We start from the raw sequence: 26,439 nt of genomic DNA, 5'->3' as shown, positions 1-26,439 counted from the left end.
ACCATGGCTCTCACCTGTGTCACTGTAACAGAGGACACCTGTCCCAGGTACCATGGCTCTCACCTGTGTCACTGTAATGGGAAATTGGCATCATGGCTCTCACCAGTGTCCCTGTGACAGGACCACCTGTCCCAGGCCGTCCCTGTCTCGTGCCGGTTGCCCCCCTGGCCGCCCCGAGCCCTGTCCCCGGCCGTGCCCGTGTCTGGTCCCAGCTGTCCCACGGTGCTCCGTGTGTCTCCATGCGGGGCTGGCTCCGTGTGTCACCGTGCGGGGTTGGCTCTGTGTGTCACCGTGCGGAGCTCTCTCTGTGTGTCACCATGGAGTGGTGGCTCCGTGTGTCACCGTGTGTCACCGTGCGGGGTTGTTGGCTCCGTGTGTCACCGTGCGGGGCTCAGTTGTCTCCGTGTGTCACCATGCAGAGCCAGCTCCGTGTGTCACCGTGCAGAGCCAGCTCCGTGTGTCACCCTGCGGGGTTGTTGGCTCCGTGTGTCACCGTGCAGAGCCAGCTCCGTGTGTCACCCTGCGGGGTTGTTGGCTCCGTGTGTCACCGTGCAGAGCCAGCTCCGTGTGTCACCCTGCGGGGTCCGCTCCGTGTGTCACCGTGCGGGGCTGAGTTCACTGCGTGTGTCACCATGCAGAATTGTTGGCTCCATGTGTCACCGTGCAGAGCCAGCTCCGTGTGTCACCGTGCAGGGTCCCCTCCGTGTGTCACCATGCGGGGCTGGCTCTGTGTGTCACCGTGCGGGACTCAGTTCGCTCCATGTCACCGTGCAGAGCCAGCTCCGTGTGTCACCGTGCAGGGCTGGCTCCGTGTGTCACCGTGCGTGTCACTTCCTCCGGGCCGGTTAAACATTGACAGGCACAGGGCGGGGGAAGGCAGAGGCCATCCCTGCGTGTCACAGTGCCAGGCACGGCCTGCGGCTGGGGCACAGCTCGGAGCGGCCTCCCTTCCCTCGCAGACAGCGTCCCCAGCACCCGAGGGACGTTCCTGGGGACACAGGTGCGGGCAGGCCCGGGACCCTCCCCTGGATCCCCTCAGGCCCCTGTGGGCAGCGGGAGCCGGAGCTGCCGTCAGAGGGGAGCGGTGACAGAGCTCAGCACCAGGGATATGATCCAGGTAAAGCCCTGGATTTGCTTCCCGGATGGAAGATAATTTAACCCTTTTAGCCCCTTTCCCTGCTCCTGCCTCAGCATGGAGCTGCCCTGGGTGGCAGGAGGGGTTTGTGGCTTTGTCTGCTGTTCTGCTTCCTGGCATTTGGGGTTGGTGTCTGTCGTGGGGTGCCCAAAGCGCTGAGCCCCTCTCTGGGTCCAGCTGCCATTCCTGGAGGGGATGATTATTGTTGTTATCCCCTGCCTGTGTCGTGGATGAGGGAGGGAGCAGGCTCAGAGCAACCTGAGTCACCCATGCGCTGGCAGAGGAGGGGAAAAGCAGCCCAAAACAAACCCAGGCATTTAATTCATCCTCGGCCAAAATATCCTGTTTCATCTGGAGATCAGATTGTATTTCCCAGCCCTTTGAAAGTCCATTTTGAAACCAAGTAAAACAAAATATTATAGATCCCTCCCTTTCCTGCCTTGCTTTACTTCACCCCAAGCTGTTGACTGATTTTTGTCCTGGATTTGGCACAATGCTCTTGCCAGTTTATTCCTCACCATGTAAAACTTTGCCCAGCTCAGATTGCTTTGGATTTGTCAGGGGGGGTATGAAGGCTGCTGTTCTGGTTGGAAATCCTGCTTGGTGTCACAGCTTCCTGGAAAAGGACCCAGCCCTGTGTTTTGGATTTGTTCCCTGGTGCTTTACTCGGGCTGTTTCCCTTGGTGTGACAGATGATACCAGCTCCTGTAATCCTGACTGCTTTGTGTGTGACAGCCAAGAGCTGTGACAGTGACAGAGCGCAGAGAAATCCCTGCAGGCCCTGCACAGTGACCCTCCCTCCCCACCTGCCTGCTGGGGACTCCTCCACACAGAAAATATGGAGATAAAAATACCCCAAAACCTTTTAAAACACACCAGGAAAACCTGAACAAACAGGTGAAGAAATCAGCCCACAGGCTTGGCTGAAAATGTTGATTAAGTTGACAGGGAACCTTGAAGGTTCCCAGGGTAAACTGAAAGCTTGAAAAACGGGAAAATGTGGATGAAAATGGGAAAATGTGGATGGAAATGAAAGCTGAGCCTGCCAGATTCCATCCAGGAACAGAGCTCTGATACCTCCTAGTGCTGAAGAACCCAGGGTGTCCTTGTGGTGACACTGAATTGTCATGCCCTGCACAGAGCTGCCACAAAGAGCACCCCAGCAGTCAGAAACACTTTTCCTGACAAGAAATTTGGTCTGGCCACAAAACCACATCCCCTGGCCCAGGTTCCTTTCACAAAGGCAAGCTTCAGTGGCCCAGATGAGGAATTTGTAAACCAAGCGCAGTCAAAGCCTCTCCCACATATTTTGAGGGGGAGGAGGAGAATATCTGACAAGTGAATCACAAACACTGAAAAAGCAGAAAATATGGGAGTCAGGTGGTGTCTCACACCCAGAATCTGCATTATTTCTGACCACAGTGGAGAGCTGCAGGTGGTTTATTGTGGGGTATATAGGAGGCACTCTCAGGTTCTGAGGAATAACTCTGGGGATCTTTTTTTTTGCATTCTCAGCCTTTCTGAGGGCTCAGTCTGGGCAGCTGGGGGGAGATTTGATGTTTCTCATCCCCACAAGTGCAGCAGCTCAGAGAATTATTTTTCCTAATTGTTCAAGGGTAACTTCAATGATGCAGCTGGAGCTGCCCTGGCCCTGTCAGTGCTGAAGCAGGAGGGGCTGAGGAATGGGAGATCTGCAGGAGGAGGTTTCTCTGCTGAAAACAAGTTCCAATTCCTCTGTGTCTTTAAAAACAGTTATTTGAGGAAAGATTCTGCTCTGCTTCCAAACCCTCCCTCATTTAATCTTTTCCCCTTGTTGGTGGAACAGGTCACACAAAGTCACCCTCGTCACAGCACCCAAACTCATTCCTGAGTTTCTCCAGCAGTTCTGTCCTTCAGCTCTGTCCTCTCAAGCATGCAGTGACCACTGGTGGCTTCCTGCCTCGGGGACCAGGAGAGAATGCTCCAATGGAGAGTTTCCATAAATGCATTTTGCTCCCCCTCATCCTGACTGCCTCGCTGCCAGGTAGGACCCGTTCATAACCTGTGAGATGAACCAGCAGGGATAAAATGTGGGCTCTCATTTCAGGGTGGTGGAAATGGCCTTGGGGATGAGCTCAGGCTGATTATTTCAACTGTTTGAAAGGAGATGTTTGTATTTCAAGCCTGAACAACCTAAAGTGTGCTTGAGTGTGAAGGACTGAGCAGAATGTGGGGTGGGGAGGAGGTGGGAGGGCTGCCCTCTTTCAGTTTACTTGTTTTTCTGTTCCTCCTGTTTGGGACTGCTTTTGCATCTGTAGAAAACTCAGCATCAGCAGCTGGTTTTTACTTCCAGAAGTAAATGCAAATTATCACATTGCTGTTTTACCACCAATTCACATTTCACAAGTCTCAAAGTCAATTCAGATTAACTGTGTCTTGGTGGCAAAGCTTTAGAGGAAAAGTGAATATTAAGTGACTAGTTGGGTAATGGAGACAAGGCTGATTTTTTTTTTTTTAATTACAGTCTAGCTGGAGTTTTAAGAGGCTCTGACAGGAATGAGCTGCAGTGGGATGAGGGGAAAGGTGTTGTCATGGATTGATAGTGAAAGGAAACACAATGCAGGGATAAACATGGAGTGTTCTGAGCACGGAGCTGCACAGGGATGTGTGACATTCAACAAGCTCTTAAACAACCTGGTGAAGAGGAGGGAGCTGTGAGGTGGCAGACTCTGCAAGCAGTGCAGAATTACTTAGGGCAGCCAAATCCAAAAAGGGACCAGGAAGATTTGCCAGAAAATGTCACGATGTCAGATCTGTAAGTAAGAAAGGCAGAAAAAGCATCTAATGCAAAGCATCTCTTAAATGCAATGTCTAGTGGGGAAAATAATAGATGTCTTGGAAAGAGAGTAAATTGCTGAAAAAGAGAGAAAATTTCACCATTTAATGTCTTCAGCAAGGGCAGGTAAAATGAAACCTGGCATGATGTAAATCCACAGAAAGGTTTCATCTCAGATATTGCTGTTTTGTTAACCCTTCCATCACAAACAGGACTGAGAAAGCTACAAAGTGTGATGGAGCTGTTCTAAGGCAGAGAATAAAGAATCATTGGAGGGTTTGGGTTGGAAAAGACCTTAAAAATCTTCCAGTTCCAGCCTCCCTAGTTGGGCAGGGACATTTTTCACCAGAGCAGCTTCCTCAGTGCTCCATCAGCCCTGAACGCTTCCAGGATGGGGCATCCAAAGCCCCTCTTGCCCAGGAGGGGAGGATGAGGAGGCTTCATTAGACTGGCATATCTTTTTCCTGCTTGTAAAGAAGAATAAATGGTAAAAATGTATTAAAAAGATGAATTTTATGGAAGTGAATGGTGAAATGATTATCCACAATTTCTCGTAACAAAAAGAATTTGAGGTAACCACTAAAAGTATCAGATTTAAGGCTAATCAAAGACTGTTCTTTTCTCAGAGCATGTCATTAAATAGTAAAGCTCATGGTCACTGGCTGTGAGGGGTATCAAATTATAAACAGGCTGAAAAAACCTAGAAACAAATATCATAAAGGGTAGATCCATAGGTGCAGAAGTGTCACCATCACATTTTCTGAAAAATCCCTTCACCAGGATTTCTCCTCCTGGGAAGCTGAGAAACCTCAGAGGAAAAGGAAAACAATAATTATCTGATTTGCTTCTCCTGTGTTTTGCTGCTTTGGAATATGGTTTGGAGATTTTTTTTATCCAACCTGTGAATTGTTTTGACTTAATGACCAATCACAGTCAGGCTGTATTGGGACTCTGGGGAGAAAGTCAGGAGTTTTTAATTACGATCTTGTTAAGCCTTCTGTCTGTATCCTTTCTCTATTCTTTAGTATGATTATAATATAATATAATATAATATAATATAATATAATATAATATAATATAATATAATATAATATAATATAATATAATATAATATAATATAATATCCTCCTAAGAACATGGAGTCAGATTCATCATTTCCTTCCCATGATGAGGACCCCAGAGAATACCACAAAAAAAGCAATTTTTGGCTCAGGAAATCCCAGGATGTCTATTTTTTTGAGCACTGGGAAGTTCTACCAGGGATTTCTGTCAAACATTGAGTGAAAGGAGAGAGCAAGACAAGCCTGGGGGCTGTGGAGAGGTTTGTGTGCAGGTGGGAGGAAATAACAAGTTGCTGAGCATCAGGAGTCTGGTATTACTTGACAGAAACATCCTGTAAGCATTTAAAAATTCTTGTTAACACAAGTGAACGAGCCAGTGCCTCGCTGCAGGCTCTGACAAGCTCTAACCTACTTCGGTTTTCAAAAAGCTCAGCTGCAGGGCTCTTGGGTTTTGAGACAAACTCGAGCTGCTTAATTTATTTATTTATTTATTTAGTTATCTATTTATTGTTGTTTATTTATTTATTTATTTATTTATTTGTTGTTGTGTGTTTAGCAGCTGATAGCAGAGCTGTGGCTGGAGCAGTGGTGAGGAAGGGGAGGTAGGAGGCAAGGTGGGGTGAGCGGGAGAATGAAGAAAAAGTGAAGAGAAAAAGGAATTTCAAAGAGACTGGGAAGGAAAAAACAAAAAAGATGTAGAAATTCAAACAGAAAGGCAGATATTGGATACAAAAAAGTGAAGGATGAAAAGCAGTGTTTGTGGATGGGCAATATGGGTAGAGAGGGGGAGATTATTTTGAAATACGATAATGAGGCTGAAAAAAAAAGAGGAATCATTATGGCAAAAGGATAAGCTCATCCTGTCCTTCCCTGTGCTGCATCCAAATAGGTCACTCACAAAAGAGGAAAGGCAGAGCCAGCAGAGGACAGGAGGCAAGGAAGAGGAGGTAGCCAGGTCTCAATGCCCCTGTTGTTGAAAATCCAGTGTGGAAGAGAGGTCCTTTGGGGTTCATTCAAGTGTGGAATAAAATCATTGCTGATGATGGGCAAGGGTGGCTCTATGGCAAATGAGCTTCCCTCAGTGCAGGCACCATCCTGCACAAGGTGCATTTTCATTTCTTCACCACCTGCAGTGGTGTCACAGGGAATTTGTGTGGCAGAGGAGGGAAAACCCCAGCTCGCAGAGGAGTTGGTTTGTGTTGCTGGGATGCGCCTGGGACACCAGAAACACCATAAACACTTCATTTAAGCAAATTTTCACCCCCGCTGACTGCTCTGCAGACATTGAGTGATGTGCCTCAGAGAAGGTGTCCTCCCTCAGCCCAGGGGTGATCAGGGAGCCAGCCCAGCATTTCCCTGCTCTCTGCCTGGGTGGGATCTCTCCCTGCTGCTGTGGGGGGGAGCAGATGCTAAAGCAGCTGTTAAGAGCTGAACACGTAATTCCTGTAAAGTGCAATGAGAATCTAGCCCTTAATTTGTTTAAAAGCAACCATCTGCAAGGTATTTTTGAAGCGGGATGCAAATGAAAGCAGCACTAACATTTTTCCCCCCAGTGCATGAGGCAAGGTCCAGCACTGGCTGGAGGCATTGGTGGCTGGGTTTAGGTCCCTTTTGTGCCATGAATGTCCTCTGTGACCTCCCACAGGTGACTTTGTCACTGTTTGTGCACGGCTTGGACAATGGAACACGCTGTTGGTTCAGGACTCCACGTGCAGAACAAACAATAAAAGCAAGGAGATAAAGAGGCAGAGGAGAAATCACCAGAACCATTCAGGCCACAGGTGGAGAAAGCTGATGGAACTCCTTCATGGGCTGGGAGCTAAATGCAGGAGAGGTGATGTCCCAATCCTCAGCCCTTCTGCCTCCCCAGGGATCCCCATGCAGGGCTCAGGGACCTTTCCCCATGGGGCAGCAATCAGGGAAATGTCATTTATTGCTCCAGCAGACATGGCTGGTGGAAGGAGATGTAGATCCTTCTTTACCTATGGACTGATAAAAAATAATTATCACAGATAAATGATTAACTCATACCTACCTGCCTATACTGCCCTGAAGAAAGCAAAAGCAACACAGCCAATTATTTTTGGAGCCAATGATCACTGATTATTCCTGTTTAAGGATAAATTTAAAAGATTAATTAACAGCAAGCATTGTCCTGAAAGTTGAACCATTTATTCAGAGCCCTGGCAGACCACAGCTCCTTGAAAAAGCAGAGTGTTTGCACAGGCATGGAAATAAATTCCAAGTGCACAGAGAACAGTTTGCATTAAGAGGGGCAGAGTGGGTAAGTTTTAATTTGAACAGAAATATGATTTACTTAATCTTATCTGGCTTTATTAATTATCAGTAGGTAAAGTTTGCTTTTCATTTAATGTTTTGTTGCTCACACAACAGATATACTCAGCAGACTGAGGGGAATGGCAGAGGTAACATAATCCAGGAAGGTGGAAAATTCTTGTGGAGGTTTTTGTAAACATGACAGAACTCAGAGTCAGCCATACACAGAGCCAGGGAGAGCGAGGTTTGCAAAATCCTGCAAAACAAAGAAGTCTGAAAATGCCTGCAGCAGGTGGGAGGAAAGAGAGGAGCTATTTATATTAAAGAACAATCCCTGGCACCAGCCTGGTTGGATGTACAGGGCTTAAATGTGGGCTGGGTGTGGTGTTTGTGAGGGTCCCCAGGACGAGGTGAGAGATGAGAATCTGACTCCATGTTCTCAGAAGGCTGATATATTATATTATATTATATTATATTATATTATATTATATTATATTATATTATATTATATTATATTATATTATATTATATTATATCATACTATATCGTACTATATCGTACTATATCGTACTATATCGTACTATATCATACTATATCATATCATATTATATCATACTATATCATATCATATTATATCATATTATATCATATCATATTATATTATATCATATCATATTATATTATATCATATCATATTATATTATATTATATCATATTATATAATATATTATATATTATAAATATATTATATATTATAAATATAGTATATATTTTATCATATATATAATATTTTATAATAAAATATAATTTATATTATATAAAATATATTATATCATAATATATATTCTATAATAAAATATAATTTATATTATATAAAATTTATGATGTTTTATATAAAATATATTTTAAAATATAATTATATTTATATATAAATATAAAAGGATATGATATGATATTAATACTATAATAAAACTATACTAAAGAAAGAGAAAGGATACATCCAAAGGCTTAACAAAAATGAATAATAAAATCTTGTGACTGACTCCTCAGAGTCTGACGCAGGTGATGGTGATTGGTCATTAATTAAAAACAATTCACATGTTTGGATAAACAATCTCCCGACCACATTCCAGAGCAGTAAAACATGGAGAAGCTGAGGCTTTTCATCTTCCCAGGAGAAGAAATCCTGGCAAAGGGATTTTTCAGAAAATATCACAGTGACAGCTGGGAACTGCAGAAGGCTCTGGGCAATGGAGCAATGAGGTTCCAGACCCCAGTCCTGGGAGCAGCTCACTGAGGCACTGGTTGCAATGTCCTCACTGAGTCTGGGCTCTGGTTGTATTTAAGTAAACTCCAAACACCCCTGTTGTGTGAAAAATACAGTGTGTCCTTCTCACATCAGCTGCTGACTGAAAGGAATTTTTTTTCTATAATTTATAGCTAATCCATTAATGAACAAACTACCTAAAAACCAACCTGGTGTGAACAAAACCCTTAAAAATTACTTCATTGCCCTGAATACTCTTAGCAAGGGAGTGACGACCATTTCAGGCTTCCTTTCTCCTGGAACATAACTGAGCACTTATTCTCAGGCCAAATTGGCTGGCATGGGGTTTTAATTAGGCTGCCATGGGCTGCAGTGTCTAATTGCTGTCATGGTGCAGGGCTCAGCTGGAAGCACTGGGGCACCACAGCAGGAATATTCCCTTGGGGAGCAGATCCCCCTGGCAGGAGGGAAATGTCCATGCTTGGACTCAAAATATTCCTGTGCAACTGGGGGAGTTGGCAATGGGAGGCTCTGGGTCTGTGAGGAGGAAAGGAAAACAAAGTGACTTTGTTGGGAGCTTTCAGCTCTGAAAAAATATTGGCCAAAATTCACACTGCCTTTCAAGGAGTTAAAACTAATGAGTTCAAGCACACCTTGGATAACAGAAAGCCTTTAGGAAGGCTTTAGAAGAAATACATGACAATGTGTGTGATGAATGATTGAGGAACAGGGGAAAGAGCACTGATGGGGCTGCAAAAAATCAGTGGCAAGATATGGAAAAGGGACTGGTTACACACTCCTTTAATTATTTAAAGTGTAGGCAACTCATGTATTTTCCTAGTTAAAATGGGATTTTTCTGTCGGTAAAATAGTAGTCAGTGAATTATTTAAGAGAAACAGGTGATTTTGGAGTGGGAAAAGGAGAGACAAAATAATTAAAGGCATTTTTAAAGAAAAGCACTTAATCTAAAAATCTGAAAGAATAGATTGCACACCTCCATCTCTGAACTAGTTAAGATGTTTTACACTATCCAACCACCTCTGCTGGTGTTGTAAATGTATTTATGGACTGATTTTGGCTCCCTCACAGGTCTGGGCTTTTGTTACTCCATCACAAAAGGCCCTGAGAACGCCACGGTGCTGGCTGGCTCTGAGGCCAGGTTCAACTGCACGGTGTCTGCAGGATGGAAAGTCATCATCTGGCTCTTCCAGGGCAGCCCTGTGCTCACTGTGCTCAGCTCCCAGGGCTCTGTGGAGACCACAGAACGCTTCACCTCCAGGAACTACAGCACTGGGGATGAGTTCACCTCGGAGCTGATCATCCACAACACCCAGCTGAGTGACTCTGGCAGGATCGAGTGCAGCATCCAGCAGCCCAGTGAGAACAACTTTGCCTTCCTCTCTGTTCAAGGTGTGTATGGCTGATGCCCTGGGAAGGCTGACCTAGAACAGAGCTACAGAATAAAGCAGGGATTTATGAAAATGGATGCACCTTGGGCAGCACAAGAGCCCAGCCAGGGCTGCACCCAGGATGAACCAAAATGGCCCCAAAATGCACGGCCGGGCACGGGCTCTGTCCCTGGGATCAGTTCTGCTCCATTTGCACCTTGCAGTTCATTGTCCCATTGCAGCTTTAGCCCTGCAGTCCCACCCTGCTTGTTTTTCTCTCTCCAGCCCACGGTGTTTGTGCTCCTGGGCTGAGATTTGGGTCATTTGTCCTTGGTGCCCAGCTGGAGCAGGAATTGTTTTGTATCCCTGCTCTGTGCACAGAGCTCACCATCCCATAATGTGAACCCAGAGCCACACACTGAAGCAGCACAAAATCTGAAAAACAGAAAAGCTCAAACCTGAAGCATCACAGCCACCAGCAAAAAGCTGTTTTATTGTGCTGCACTTCAGGGAATCCTCTGAAGAATTGCTCAGGTTATCCCTGGGAAGAAGCACAATGCTCCCATTTCCCATCCTTGGCCTCCTGCCCTCCTCATCCTCATTTTACTGATTGGGTTTGAGTCACATGCAGAGTGCCAATAACAGAGGTTTTAACTGCCCCTGTTTTTTCCTGCTCCGTCTCTTATTCCTTATCATCCTGCAGCCAGGAAAGCAGGATGTCACCACCAGGCACCATCCATTTGTCAAGGAGGGACTTGGTGCAGTGTTGATCTCATCACCCACCTGTAAACCTCTTCTTATATGACCTGAGCATATTTAAAACTCAGAGAACAACACTGTTATTTCACTGTGTTGTCCTCCAGCTGGATATGTGTCAAGATGTCCAAAAAGTGCAATTTCCTGCTTTTTATTGGAAAGGTACTGAAAGTTGAGACTTGTGCTTTAGCCTATTGGGTAATGGGCCAGTGTAGCTGAAATATCTGCATGTTTCCATCATGCATGTGGTGTATCTGTATTAATAATTGTTTTCCACTTCATATCTCAAGGCATAGCTATTTCTGGGTAGCGAGATAAGATTTAAAAACCACCAGCAGGAAAGCAATGCAGCGAAACGTTCTGAAGGAACAAAAACATCTTTTCCCTCCCACAGTTAATGGATCTTTACTCATCAAAAATAGCACCTTAACAGTAAAAGACAACCAAACAATTGAGATTGTTTGTGAAGCCTTAGGATGGGCTCCAGCTCCAGACATTGCCTGGATGACAAATGACTCTTGGGTTGATAAGTCGAGCTATGTCACCCAGCAAAGCCCAGGATCTCATGGCCTCCACAATGCCCTGAGCACCTTAACTCTGACTCCGAGGGACACGGAGGTTTTGACTTGTTTAGCTGACATAGAAGCACTCCCCAGCCCTCAGAATGCATCTGTAACTCTTATTTTTGACAACTCTGCCACGGGTAAGTGAATGTTTGTTGTGCTTTTCCCGGTCCTGTGCTCAGGGCTGTGCGTTTTGTTCTGGTTGGTTTTGCTTTAGAAAGTTGTTTATTTGCCAGTGAAATCCTCTGGGGTGTGGGATTCGGGGCCAGGAGTCACAGCATGATGTACAGGTAGGGTTAAATGAGCTTTTAGCAGTCTAATGAACGATGAAGCCCAAGGTAGGACTGAGCAGGACAAAGCCTCTGACAAATATCTCTGCCTCTGACTCCTGCGGATTCACTGCTAGGAAAACCAGCCTTTGCTCCTTGACCAGGAAAACACCCAAGGAATTTAGATGTTAAATACCCTTGATCAGAGCATGCCAGCCATATTAAATTAATTTCTTACAAAGCCAAACCCTTGTGTGAAATTGTTCTCTGGAATATCCAATACCAGTTTTACCCCTGATTTGGGAAAAAAAAACCCTCCCGGTTTCTGCACACAACCCAGAATAAATTCTGTCCTAACATACATGGAATTTTTTGGGCAGTGCATTAGGTTGCTTTTTACTGGCTTTCACTTAAAGAAATTCAACGTTGCTTTAATCCAAGTTGGGATGTCATGCAAATCTCTTCAGAGCAGTTAGCAAGGCCTTTGATAACTCTAAATATTTTTGCTAAGGTTGTAATCATGCTGACAGCTTCTCTTGATGAACTGATTCTTCTTCTGCAATGGGTGAACAAGGCACACACAAAACATCCTTACAGGGTATCAATGAGGGGTTTGGTACAGACATTTTGACACATAAACAACTGAGAAGATTGAGTGGCTGTGCCCTTTGTTTTCTGTATGAATCATTATTAGCAGGCCTTTTTCAGAAGTGTTTGCTTGGTAATGCAGTTGGAAAAGGTGATTTTACCATCCTTAATATGGCCTTTTGTAGTCACATTGATCTTAATTACTGACTAAGCAAAACAGGACTATCCTGAGGAAATTAATAAATTCCCCTGCCCACTCATTTGTGATGTTTCCGTAGCTACTCCCTGCAAATCAGAAGAGGAGAAAAACAGATGTCATGAAGCACTATTAGTGTATAATTTGTGATTGTACAGGACCATCATTCATTTCTCTTTGGAAATACCATTGTGCAGCAGCAGCAGCAGCAGGCACTCAAAATTTGACAGGAGAGGAGAATCTGAAGTCTTTAAATGATTGGGATGAAATAAAAGCATGGGATTTGTGACACAGGAAGGTATATAATGTACACATCACACTCAAAATCTAAGAGCTTGTCCCAGTTTTCATACATGGGCTCAGCCTTAGCTGGCTCTTGGGAAAGAGCACAACCAGCTTCAAACATGTAAGAAATCCTTCCCAAAACTACTCAAATTTTCCCCTTAAAAGCTGGGGGAATCAAATTCCTTGTTTCTCTCAAGCAATACAAGAACTACAGAAAACCTGATCCTTCTCCAGCCCCTGGGGAGGGAATGTCCCACCTTCCTGCACCTCTGGGTCAGTCTTTCCATGCAAAGTGATGCATTTTCATGTCATTCACTATTCCTACAGGGGTTTTTGGCTGTGCCTGAAATTTGGCAACTCCTACAGAGTTATCCCAGGAGATGCATTCACAGAGCTGCTACTTGGAATGGGATCCATGGGGCAGCTCCTTAGCTGGGTCCAAGCTGTCTTTGGCTTTGGTGGTGAATTCCTGCAGGCTTTTTGACCTGCAGAAGTTGAGAGCAGGGGGTCTCCCATGAGCCTTTGGATGTCCTTTGCTTTTGGGCTCAACCAGAAAGCTCCAAAGTGTCCAAGGAGACACGTGCAGGTTTTTCCAGTCTCTCATTCCTCACTGCCTCGGAAAATCCCCTTTTCTGCAAACACTTTGTCAATGTTTGGACAACTTAGGGAGGAGCCAGAGGTCGGGATGGCAGCAGAGGATGGGCCCTGTGGAATGAGGAAGTGGCTCTGTCCACACTGAACACTCCATGGAGCTTGGTTTGCATTTCCTAAGGACTCAAAGGGATTTAACTCCTTCACCCCTTTGTGCTGCCCTGTTTGTGTGTTCACCTGGCAGCTCCTCATCCACACCCAGCTCCAGCTTCTTTCTGCACCCTCCAAAACTGCAGAGACACAAAAATGCTGAACCTCCGAGAGTGTTTGTGTCGTTCCCTCTCCTTGTGGCTTCAGCTCCATAAATCTCTTGGAGATAACCTGACCCTGGCAGGGAGTGAAACACCTTGGTGTGGCTGGTGCAGGTGTGTTTATCCCCTCCCTTCTCACCAGGGTTAAGCTTTCCCCTCTAGCTAAATAGATGTAATTCATATTTTAGTCAGCTTGAAACCCCCATGGCACCTCTATGGAACAAAAAGTACTAAGATGTAGATATCTGTTGCAGTACTTCTAGATAAAAATACTATGAACAAGTTTATCACCAATTGATGGCAGCCTGCAGGATTTATTGCTAATTTTCAGCAGTAAATCCTGTGATTTTTTTTCCCCAATAAAACTGAGTGCTTGTTTTTTATCCTAATAGAAGAAATTCCAAACATGCTGGTTGAGCATTAGGATTAGAGAGGACTGAAACAAATTGCTTAATGATAGTGACCTGAGCTTTGGAGAATGCAGGTTCCTGGCAGAGGTTCAAGCTTTGTAGGAGGTTTTGGTTCTGTATCTTTTGAGTTTGAAACCTCCAAACCCCAAACACACACCCAGGAAAATTCAAAAGGATTTAGTTTGAAAGGATTTAGTTTATTCCCTGCCACAGGTAAACCTGGTTCCCACATCAGGGAATTTCATCAATTGCCCTGACCTTGAGCAGCTCCCAGTCCCCCTCATTCCTGTGGTGCCTTTTCCAGAAGCTGTGTGCCCATGGAGTTGTTAATTGGGACCTCAAACGAGGAAAAGGCAATCACAGACCCATGGGACAGGACTGTGCCAAATCTGCACATGCCTCACACCTGTAATTTGGATTGGAAGATTGTTTCTAAACTGCCAAAAGTGTTTTGGGGCTGCTTTCCAAAGGGAACCCAAATTTGAGGTGCTTCTGGAATATTTGGTCAAACCAAGGGGCAGGATGATGTGACAAGCAGAACTGGCATCTTCCTTGTACATCCAGCTGCCTGAGAAATATTCCCCAGCCCTGGAAGTGTCCAAGGCCAGGAACTGAATAAACCTGGAATGGTGGAACCTGCCCATGGCAGGGGGTGGAACTCAGTGATCTTTGAGGTCTCTTCCAAACCAAACCATTCCATGATTCTCTAATTCTAAATGCAAGATGTTTTTAAAATTCTGTGCATGTGGGAGCTCTGTTTGGTCATAGCAGCTGATTTCAGCAAGACACTGAATTATCCTTAAATCCCCTCATTTAGCCCTGTAGATTACAGCAAAGATGAAGGAATCAGTTAAATGTGAGCATGCTGTAGAGAAGATGGGCCAGTAGCTGTGTGTTCTTCACTGGTTTTGCTCTTTGGTGCTCTTTAAGTGAGGAACAGGAGTCCCACCAAGCACATCCCAAAATCAAACACTTGTTGAAATCATTGAGAGAAATCCCAAAATGGAGTGGATTAGAAAATCATTTTTCCAGGCTAGAGATCACCAACTGTTCTAATCCTCTACAACTCTTGCTGTGGTTTGTGGGGAGAAATGGACATTTTTTTCAAAGCAGTTCACCTTATTAAAAGGGACACATACACAATTGATCAAATTAATTGCAACCCAAAATACCTGTTTTCTCTCCACTGACAAGAGCAGCCAGGTAAGACATTCAATATTTGCAGTATGAACACCTAAACTGAATCTTAACGCCTTTCCCCAAATGTCTCCAAAGGACTCTGGGATGCCCAGCATAATTATAAAATAAAGTTAAGTTTGATGTTTGCAATCCTGTGCTCTTCAGACAAGAAGAAGCAGTGGGAGAAACTACAACCACAATAAAGGATTTGAATTCAGGAATATTTTAAATTCTTGGGTGCCATCCATAGAAACAGAGTCTGTCATTTGGAAAACAGAGTCTCCTTGTTAAATACTCACCAAACATTTAATAGCATCTCCCAGACAAGGCAAACATGCTGAAAAGGGTGTTGTGAGGGTCTGATAGTCCAATGTTTCTCCATTTAATTTAACAGAAAATTATTACAGTGAAGACAACACGAGCACGTGGGTTATTGTGCTTGCAGTTGTGCTCTCATTCCTTGGCATTGTTCTCCTGGTCGTTATTGTTGTGGTCGCTGTGCGCTGCTGCCTGAAGAGGAGAGGTGAGTGAACCCTCACAGCTGGGCTAAACATTAAAAAGGGGTTTTGGTAAGACATAAATCTACTTGTGTCAGCTCTGATGCTGCACAAATTTTAATTTTACTTCTGTAAGCAGAAGACTGAGCAGGCAGATCCTGCTCTTAGCCATGACCTGTTTAAGATCCTCCTTAATTTCACCATCATGTTTCTCTCATGAATTTATTCCAGTCAGCCTTTCACATTAACTCCCGGGGGGGGTCATGTTTTTTGGGAGTTTTGACTTTTAAAGACATTTAAAGGTTATTTATTGAAGAATATTTTCAGTGCTGTGTGCCTAATTCCAGTTTCCACATTAGATGCTCTACAGGGCTGCCCAATTTTGCAGACAGGGTGGAGAGATGCTCCTGTGGTAGCTGGAACTCAAGTCATGCTCTTAGAGAACTCATAGAAGTTTTAAATTTGAATTTCCTGCATTTTAAACACATCTTTTTTTTTTTTTTTTTCATTTTTAGGATCTACTTATCAAAATGAAATAAGGTAAGACAGATGATGAAAAATTCTTGGTGTGTTTGCTGGATTCTTTGAGGTTGCTGCAGGGTGGCAAGAGGGACGTGCCAGTGTCCTTGTCCTGGCATCCATCATCGCAGAACTCCTGGGCTGTGTGAGCTTGTGGGACAGGTCAGGGATGGGGAACAGCATCCAGGGAAAGGGATTGAATTAGAGATGGGGGACAGCATCCAGGGAAGGGGATTGAATTAGAGATGGGGGACAGCATCCAGGGAAAGGGATTGAATTAGAGATGGGGGACAGCATCCAGGGAAAGGGATTGAATTAGAGATGGGGGACAGCATCCAGGGAAGGGGATTGAATCAGAGATGGGGGACAGCATCCAGGGAAGGATCTTGTGACAGTGTTCACAGGGCCTTAGGATGAGGGAAGAGACAAGGATCTGACTCCATGTTTCAGAAGGCTGATTTATTATTTTATGATATATATTATATTAAAACTATACTAAAAGAATAGATTTCATCAGAAAGCTAGCTAAGAATAGAAAAAAAAAGAATGATAACAAAAGGTTGTGTCTCGGACAGAGAGTCTGAGCCAGCTGACTGTGATTGGCCATTAATTAGAAACAACCACATAGACCAATCCCAGATGCACCTGTTGCATCCCACAGCAGCAGACAATCATTGTTTACATTTTGTTCCTGAGGCCTCCCAGCTTCTCAGGAGAAAAAATCCTAAAAAAAAAAAGATTTTTCATGAAAGATGTCTGTGACAGACACTGACTCAGGGATGGGGGATGCCATCCAGGGATGGCACTGACTTAGGGATGGGGACAGCATCCCGGGAATGGCACTGATTTAGGGATGAAGGGAGAGCCCCAGGCTCTCAGCAGGCAGTGAACTCCGATCCCACAGCGCTGAACACCCCTCGGAAGCCCCAAAGCGCTGATGCGGCTCAGATGCCAGCTCTGTTAAAGCTGAAGGACAAAGCGGATCCCTGGAGCCGGCTGTGCCCCGGGTGTGCCGGGGAAGGCACGGACGGGGGATGGCGGGACCGGAGCCGAGCCCGGCCGGCGATTGCCGCCGCCGCCACAGGGTGGCGCTGCCACACCGGCCGGCAGCGCGCCGGGAGCCGGGAGCGGCCGGCAAATTGCACCGGTAACCGGGGAAAAAAGGGTTCACAGGGCAGGTTTCGGAAAAGGAAGAAATTAAATATTATATATGAATACATATATTATATGTATGTATATATATTAGTTCTAGATATAATATATAATTATATATTATATATAATTAAATATTTGTATATATAATTATATATATTATATTATATTATATTATATTATATTATATTATATTATATTATATTATATTATATTATATTATATATTATATATTATATTATATTATATTATATTATATTATATTATATTATATTATATTATATTATATTATATTATATATTACATAGTATATATAGGGAAGGTTTGGATTAGATATTAAGAGGAAGAAATTAAATATAATATATGAATATCTATTACATATATATTAAATATAACATATATCATATCATATCATATATATTAAATTAATAATTATATATTTGTATATATAAACTATATTTCATATAATAATAAATATAATATAATAAATATAATACATATAATACATATAATATAATATAATATAATATAATATAATATAATATAATATAATATAATATGATATGATATGATATGATATGATATGATATAATATAATATAATATAATATAATATAATATAATATAATATAATATAATATAATATATAAATGTATTATATAAAATATATTTATTTTATAAATATATTTATTATTACATAAAATATACATTTATATTTTATGAACAATAGAGAATAATTTAAATAAATAAACAATATTATAAATAATTAGTATTTTATAAATAATAAATAAATAACATATATAGTTTCTATATAAATATATAAAATACATATTATAAAATAAAAATAATCTATAAAGATGTAATGTAAAAATAAAATATGTATAATTTATAGTATGATTACATTATATATTACATATTAAGAAATTCTTGACTGGGACAGGTTGTCCAGGGATGATGTGACTCTCCATCCCTGGGGGTGTTCCTTGGAGCAGCCTGGGATAGTGGAAGGTGTCCATGCCTACAGCAGGGGCTTGGAGTGAGATAATCTTTAAGGTTTCTTCCAAGCCACGCTATTTTATAATAATAAAAATATAATATAATATAATATAATATAATATAATATAATATAATATAATATAATATAATATAATATAATATAATATAATATAATATAATATAATGTTTTAAGAATGCAAAAAAGTTAATAAAACTGTCCCATGGATTTTTAATTAAAAAATTAATAAAACTGCTCGGAACAAGATGATCTTTAAGGTTTCTTCCAGCCCAAGCTATTATATAATAATAATTAATATATAATATAATATAATATAATATAATATAATATAATATAATAATAATCTATTAAAATTTATAAAGCTGCCCCATGAGTATCAGCACCTCATACACTGATTTTCAGATGTATTTCAGTACAAAGTTGTTCTATTATTGCACTGAGATGGAAAACTTTAGAAATCATTAACTGGTGGCTCTCAGCATTAAGATCCCTTTTATCAGCAGCTGTGACAGCCGTGGCAGTGGGGTTATTAATATTATTATTTATATTTAGGCAGCATTGTGAATTCATTCCCTGCCTACGCCTGTGGGGGTTTAAGTCCCCGTCCCTTAATGAGTTTGCAGAATGTTCCACCCCGCTGCCTGGCACGTCAGCAATTCCCAGTTTCATTAGCAGCCTCTTGTGGGGAAAGTCTGTGCAGGTCTGTTGACAGATTTCCATTTTTAAAGCACTTTATTGATGGGAAACAAAGTAAGGAAATTAGATACCCTCAGTTTTCTCCCGAGGAAATGATGCTTATTATGCCATGCCATACGTGTAAACTTTGTGATTTCTTACTTTGTGGGGCTAAATTCATCATTTTGCCAAGTGCAGCTCCATAAATAGGGCAGGACTAAATCAGCAGGGATTGCTTGGATTCTGGCTTAGTTCAGAACCCCAAAAACTTCCACAAGGATCAACCCTACAAAGGCAAAACCAGTTAAACATGAAGGGAAGGACCTGCCCCGCAGTGGGGTCTGTGTCCTTGCCAGACCCTGCCTTGCTGCTGTGGATGTGCAGTGCTTCCTTCAGACAACCTGAACAGGTCCAGAACAGGGCATAACCTTTCTTTCCCCTTGTGTTTTTGCACCTGATGTGGGCAGAAAGAATTTTACCTTCATGGCAGAAACGTGGTTTTAGCTCACAATACTACAAAGTTATTATTTCTCCATTAAAGATGAGTTGTCTCGCTGTGTTCACAAACCTTGCTTATACTTTAAAGTTCAGGCTCTGAGGCCCAGTTTGGACTTGAAGATTCAGTGTTGATTTCAAAGTTTGAAAAACAATGACCCTGAAATCACAGGAAGGATTATTAACAATCACAGATTTTGTAGGCTCAGTGTTTTTTCCCTTGGGGGGGAACTTCCCTGAAGAAAAAGAATGATGCTTGTCCAGATTTTGGAAGCTGCATTGCTGTGGTAGCAAAGAAGTAGTGAGACCAAACATACACTGGTTTATTTCTCACCTTTATTTTTAACTTGGCTGGCTATCTTCCTATGCCTCCCACACACCTTTTCTTTTTTAATTTTTTTTTTTGGTAGCTGCTTTTTATTTGGCTACTCCACTGAGTTTGTTGGGATCTAAGGCTCAGATAAAAGTGACAGCACAGTGTCATGTAACATGTAGGGGTGGTAGCCCTAAACATTTGCTTTTGTCTTCTAGCAACCATGGCAGGGCTCTTAGTGGTGTCCAGCCTGTTCATCTCCTAAAAAAGCCCCATAGCTGAGAGCTGAATCACCAGATTTGTGTGTGTGCATTAGTGACACCCCTCTGAAGCTCTGGGGGTCTGCAAAGTGATTCCTACTAAATAGAAAAGAAGGAGAACTACAGAATAATGGAATCATTGAGGTTGGGAAAGCTCTGCAAGGTCACTGAGGCCAAGCTGTGCCTGGTCCCCACCTTGTGCCCAGCCCAGAGCACTCAGTGCCACCTCCAGGGCACACCTGCAGGGATGGGCACTGCAAAGCTCCCTGGGCAGCCCCTGCCAAGGCCTGAGCTCCCTTTCCATGGGCAAATTGCTGCTGCTGTCCCAGCTGAGCCTGCCCTGGCCCAGCCTGAGGCCGCTCCCTCTGCTCCTGTCCCTGTTCCCTGGCAGCAGAGCCCGACCCTCACTACAACTTTTGTACAAAGAATGCAACATTTTCCACAAACGTCACCAACATCCCTTCCCGCCAAAAATTCCTGGTTTTCCATGGTGGATTTGTGTTTGCCACACCTCAAACCCAGGCAGAAGTGGACCTGGGAGTGTCCTGGAGATGGGTCCATGGTAGCAACAGATCAATAGTAGCATCTCTTCTGGCATCAGATTTTTGGGTGAAAAAGCACCCAAATTCTCTCTGTGCAGCTGTGAGGGCAGCATTCTGCAAATTCAGAGATGTGTAACTTTAACCAAGGAGTTTCTCTCTCATGTAAGGTAAATTTCAGAGTGAAAGATTAACTTCAGAGTGCACAGATGGATCCCTGACTGTGGGGATGTGAGAGGACATGCTTTGGGTTTGTGTTTGCAGCTGGGCACCAAAATGATCAGCTGTCATAACTGACCTGGCTGGTGGTCCACTATTGGGCACATAAATATCCTACAATTCACAATCAGAGATCATAATTAATTTTCTGCAAAACCTATGGATCTGGCACACTTTTGGAAGGTTGCTTTATTTCCATTGACATTGCAGCTGATGGAAACTTTCCAAACAGAATTCCATGGGCAATACCTCCATGCTAATTGCTTGGAATATGTTTTACACCTAAAAAAAAATTAGGTGCAAAAATTTTAGGTGTAAAAAATTTAGGTGTAAAAATTTTAGGTGTAAAAAATTTAGGTGTAAAATTTTTTATATTTTTTTAGGTGTAAAAATACCATTTTTTGGGATGTGAGACATTTACTTCTTTCTAGTCTGCTACCTAAGAGTTCTCCCACCTTGAAGAACTTCAAATGACACCTTTTTGTTTTCTAGAAAAGTTTCAGCTGAGAAGAAGAAAGAAGGTGGTTTGGAAGACAGGCAGAGGAGTGGCAGTGAAAATCTGGGATACATTCCAGAGGAACTGTGGAACACAGAGCACAGCTCAGGTGAATCACAGATTGTTAAATTGCTTCTCAACGTGGGCCTGTTGGACAACAGGTCAGACAATTAAAATTATGAGCTTTCACAATATTTAGTGAAGGACTTGTGCTTTTTCTGGACCTCTCCAGAACATTTTTGATGTTTTAGACGAAGATCCTCCAAAAATATTGTGGAAACACCCAAGTTCTTTGCAATTGAATTTAGATTTAGTCCTGCGTTAGTTTTTTTTTTAAATGCCTTTGTTCTTCTAATTGTCTTCTGGGGCCAGAAGTGGGAGGACTGGATTTTCATACAAGCAGCAATTTAGGCAATATTTTGCAGTTGGCCTGTGAAAATAAAAGAAAAGTTACCACTGCCAACACACACACACACAAAAGAAAAAAAAATTAAAATAAGAAAAAGGAAAGAAAGAGAAGAAAGAAGGAATAAAGGCAGTTAGTGAACTATTATTTTACTGATAAATGACTAAGTTAGCATTATAAACTCTTGTCCTTAATCACAAAGACTCTTCAAAAGCAAATGTAAATCTCCACCAAATCATTGCCCACCACTTGCATTTTTAACCACGTTATTCTCAAAACATTTAATCAAACACTTAATGGCACAAAATTATTGTGCAGAGTCTATTATCCAGGCACACATCCTTTCCTCTCTGACAAATAAGTGGTGAAGAAATAAGTACAGGGGAAAGATTTTGTAGTACTATAAAATGCAGCAGTTATAAAAATTAAAAGGGAAATTAAGTGGATCTGGACAAATTGAGTCCACATCACCTCCCTTCTCCACTGATCTAGGTGTCTCCAGGACTGTTTCCTTTTCTCTCTCCTCTTTCCCAGGTCTTTCTGTGCTGGGGTTTTTACCTTTCCTTAAATAAGTTATGGCAGAGGTGCCACCAATGTCACAGCTCCTGGTCACCTCACAGAAATCACCCCTGCAAACTCCCTCAGTACAAAAATCCGGCCATGTTAGCCCAAAATATTAACCTTAGTTTTGCTCACAATATTAATCATTAATATTATTAATTAATAATTAATATTAGCCATTGTGTTTCCTGCCATGATGGACACTGAGTAACATTAATATTTTATATTCTTTTTGCAGGACTTTCCTCTCTTCCCCCAGTGTTTTCCAAGTTTGCTGGCCCTGATGACAATTTGCACATCAGTTCTGTACCAAAGGTAATGCTGATTTCTTGAATATCTCGACCTTTATTTTTTTTTTGCTTTTTCACAGAGTGTGTATTGTGCAAGAGCCAAACAGATTTTGGGCAGGTAGACAATTAGAAGTCAATTACAGCTGTAATTGGGTAAGTGGAATGTCCCCTCAGCATTCTTGACTGCATTTTCCTTCAGACTTGAAGGAAATGTGAAAATAAGATGGAGGCACTGTGAAGGTGAGGTTTGAGGTTCCTCTGCAAACAAAATCCAGTGTAGAGAGAGTAAATAAATGTGAATTTTCTCTGGATCATTTCTTGACTGTATTTTCCAATATTCTAGAAGTTGCTTCAATCAGGAACTTTACATTGATCTTGAAATCTTTGTTATCTCAGGAGAGACAGCAAACACCCAACACCCAGTGCCCCCAGAGCTTTGCCCCTTTTCCATGTGGATAAAATGCAAAAAGAAGAGCTCAGTGTTTGCTCCTCCACTGGTTCCATTCTCAGTGACCTCATTCTGAAGGCTGGTGCTGCTCTCTCTTAGCTTCCTGCACAAGAGCAATGTGAACCTTAATTTATGCCATAAAATTTATGCCATAATTTTATAAAATCCATTTAGCACCTCCAGGATGTTTTTTTTTTTTTGCCAATATTCTCTTGAGAGAGTGGTGGTGATGTGGTACTGAGTTCACTCCTCAACACAGTGATAACTCATTTATTTCTGAAGAGCTGCTTCAACATGTACAATGCACAAATCTGTCTTGGGGATGACACTGCACATAAATCACAGCAGAGTGTGTCAACTTCTCTTGGCACACAATGAAATTTAGGAAGCACTCAATCAACAATTAAAACAATGATCACATAATACCAGTACAAAATAACAGCAATGACACTGATGCATTTGTGCCTGCTAGTTATGATGGTTGACATGAATTACTTGTCAAACAAAATAGTTTTAAAGGAAAGCTGAAAAGTCTGCACAAAACAGTGGAGGCATCAGTGTGGATCTGTAACTCCAAGCAACACTTTCAGACAGAGTTTGTGGTTGTGAATGGTTGTGAACAGAATTATGGGGCTTTTATCAGCTCCTGCATCACAATATACTGAGAAGCCATCACAATATACTGAGAAGCCCTGTTCAAAACTGAAAAATTTTTGTCTTCACCAAGCCATTTTTAGATTGCTAAGTATTCCTCTAACACATGAAAAATAGTTATAAATAATTTTCACCTCTTGATTCTCTCTTGGTGTTTTTCAAGAATGTGTGTGCAGCTCTTGATGCAGGTAGAAGCCACTGTGACAGTTTTTATATTGTCCAGGGACAACTGGTTTGAAAATCATAAATATTTCAATTTTATGCTGTGTTCCTGTGATGGATTCAAAGTTTCCCTGGCCACTTGATCTCCTGGGCCACCTAACCCAGGATTTCATGTGGAGGCTGCACCTTTCATGTCTCAGTTTGAATCAGGACAGTGAACCCTGATGCTCCCCACTCACAACATTATGGTGCTCACAGTGGATGGAGCTGCCTGAGAACACCCAAATTTGGTGCCTTTCAGATGTCACTAAATGCCTTAATGCCACCACAGTGCCCAACCAGTGCCCATGAACCATCAGTGAGCACCCAGGCACTGGGAAATGCCCAAAGGGATCCCAGAACCATCAAGTCCCAGAGGCACCAAGGCTGGCAGAGACCTCCAGATCATCCAGGCCCATCATCAACCATCACCACCATCATCACCCCTGAATCATGTCGCCACATCCAGACACCTCTGGGATCAATATCCTGCCCTTAAATGTGCCCAGGGTGCTCAGCACAACCTTTACAGGTTGTCAGAGCAGACACCACGTGCCACATGCATGGAAGCTTCTCTTCACTGTCCTGATTGAAACTGTGACATGAAAGGAGCATCCTCCACATGAAATCCTGGGTTAGGTGGCCTAGGAGTTCAAGTGGCCAGGGAAACTTTGAATCCATCACAGGAACACCGCATAACATTGAAATATTTATGATTTTTAAACCAGTTCTACAAAAACTCTGTCACAGTGGCTTCTACCTGCATCAAGAGCTGCACACACATTCTTGAAAAACACCAAGAGAGAATTGAGAGGTGGAAATTATTTATAACTATTTTCCATTTGTTAGAGGAATATTTAGCAATCTAAAATTGGCTTGTGAAGACAAACTATTTGTCAGTTTGTGTTGTATTGCACTAAATAGTTAAGTATATTGTGATGGCCCCATTTGTGCATGCAGGAGCTGATAAAAGGCTGCTGAAGTTTTACCCTAAATCGTGGATTTGCAGTCTGTGATTTAATTTTATTGCAACAAATGCAAACTGAGCAGCATATTTCCCAGACAAAAAGTGTTTTCCTTTTACATTCACAACCTTCCCTGTTAACTGCATAATACAGGTTTTCTCACAAAAGGTGTTTCTGGATATATTCCAATAAAGTTCAATCACCACTGATGCCAATACATTGCCTAATAACCATTGTAGTGCTCTTTCATCATATTTCTTGTCAAGTAGGTGAAATAAGATGCTCACTCATTTTGCTGTTTGCTGGCTAGTGCTGAACCAAACAAATTGTTCAGAAGCCACCTGCCTTCCTGCCATCTTCCAAGCACAGGAAGTTGTGATTCTCACTTGGCTTTCCCTGCCTGACTACTGGAGACATTCCCAAAGATTTTCATCTTTATTCTCTAGGGCCTTTTAGGGAGAAGCAGGGGGTAAAAAACCCAAAAAGCAACAGGAGGAAGAAAAGGTGAGGATTTTTTCCATAGTGAAGGAGGTTAGGAAGGGGTGGACTCCAATAAATTATTTCTCTCTACCTGGGTAATCAGGAAAAATGAGCAAAAGTCCTTGCAGTGCTTCTTTAGAGGTCAAGAAGAAGGAGGGAAAATCCAAGGCCTCTCTGAGGAGCAGGAAGTCCATCTACTGATGGAAAAAATGCAGATTGAAGATGTAAAACCTTGTCTATTCCTGTGTCTCTGAGGGTAAGGGCTTCAAATCTGATCCCTTCTGTTCCAGATGTAAAAAGTTACAATTTTAAATGATTTGGGAGATTGAAGGAGCCTTCATATCAAGGTTTTGCTTCCTCAGGATTTGTTACCCATAGACCCAGCTGGGTACAAACCTGAAGTCTCTGGTGTGTGTCACACAGGGTGACAACAGAAAAACACCGAGCTCAGCTTTTGGCCATTCAAACTCTTTGAATCAGAAACTAATGCAAAACGTCCACAGAAGATAAATGCTGCCCAGTAATTGCACTGATCAATTCACAACCTGAACGAAAGGTTTGGCAAAGAACAAGGGAGGAAAATCAGAAGTGTGTGAGACGTTTAAAAAATGATGAGTAATGAAGCAAATTGTTGAGCTGAGGGAAAAATGACCAGGCACTGGAAGAAGAGGCCAGAAGCATCAGTCAGAGGTGCTGGAAGGTCTTCATTGTGATGATATTAACTGAGAAAAGGTCAAACTGAGAGCAGAGGTGCAGGCTTCTGTTTAATTGCAGATGTGGTTCCTGTCAGGGATGGGTGAGTGTGATCCTTGCTCCCAGTACCAGGGCTGAGCTGCCACTGCCACAAAAATGGCTTTTAGGGACCAACATCCACTCAGGGAACAGTTCCTCATTCCCTGCCCCACCCAAGTTCCTCATTCCCTTCCAAAGCCCAAGAGCAGTGAGGGGGTGTGATGGTGTTCACAGGGGTCTTAGGATGAGGGAAGAGACCAGGATCTGACTCCATGTTTCAGAAGGCTTGATTTATTATTTTATGATATATATTACATTAAAACTATACTAAAAGAATAGAAGGAAAAGTTCTCATCAGAAGGCTGGCTAAGAATAGAAAAGAATGAATAACAAAGGTTTGTGGCTTGGACAGAGAGAGAGCTAGCTGTGCT

At 42.5% G+C, this 26,439-nt stretch overlaps 1 protein-coding gene across 1 annotated transcript in view; it reads left to right on the top strand.

Annotated features, from left to right (window-relative positions):
• The first annotated feature begins 975 nt into the window (after nt 1–975).
• Nucleotides 976–26,439, top strand: part of IGSF5 (immunoglobulin superfamily member 5) — a 32,166-nt gene continuing 6,702 nt past the window's right edge. Inside the window, exons 1-8 of the mRNA XM_058800137.1 lie at nt 976–1,117; nt 2,961–3,158; nt 9,646–9,966; nt 11,095–11,403; nt 15,487–15,615; nt 16,105–16,129; nt 21,268–21,380; nt 22,477–22,553. Of these exons, the coding sequence (XP_058656120.1) occupies nt 3,101–3,158; nt 9,646–9,966; nt 11,095–11,403; nt 15,487–15,615; nt 16,105–16,129; nt 21,268–21,380; nt 22,477–22,553 (1,032 nt within the window). The 5' untranslated portion in view covers nt 976–1,117; nt 2,961–3,100. The remainder of the gene's footprint in view (nt 1,118–2,960; nt 3,159–9,645; nt 9,967–11,094; nt 11,404–15,486; nt 15,616–16,104; nt 16,130–21,267; nt 21,381–22,476; nt 22,554–26,439) is intronic.

This window comes from Ammospiza caudacuta, chromosome 2 (genome assembly GCF_027887145.1).
Source record: "Ammospiza caudacuta isolate bAmmCau1 chromosome 2, bAmmCau1.pri, whole genome shotgun sequence".
Taxonomy (NCBI): Eukaryota; Metazoa; Chordata; class Aves; order Passeriformes; family Passerellidae; genus Ammospiza; species Ammospiza caudacuta.
The sequence above is the reverse complement of the archived record's forward strand: the minus strand, read 5'-3'. Positions and strand labels throughout refer to the sequence as shown.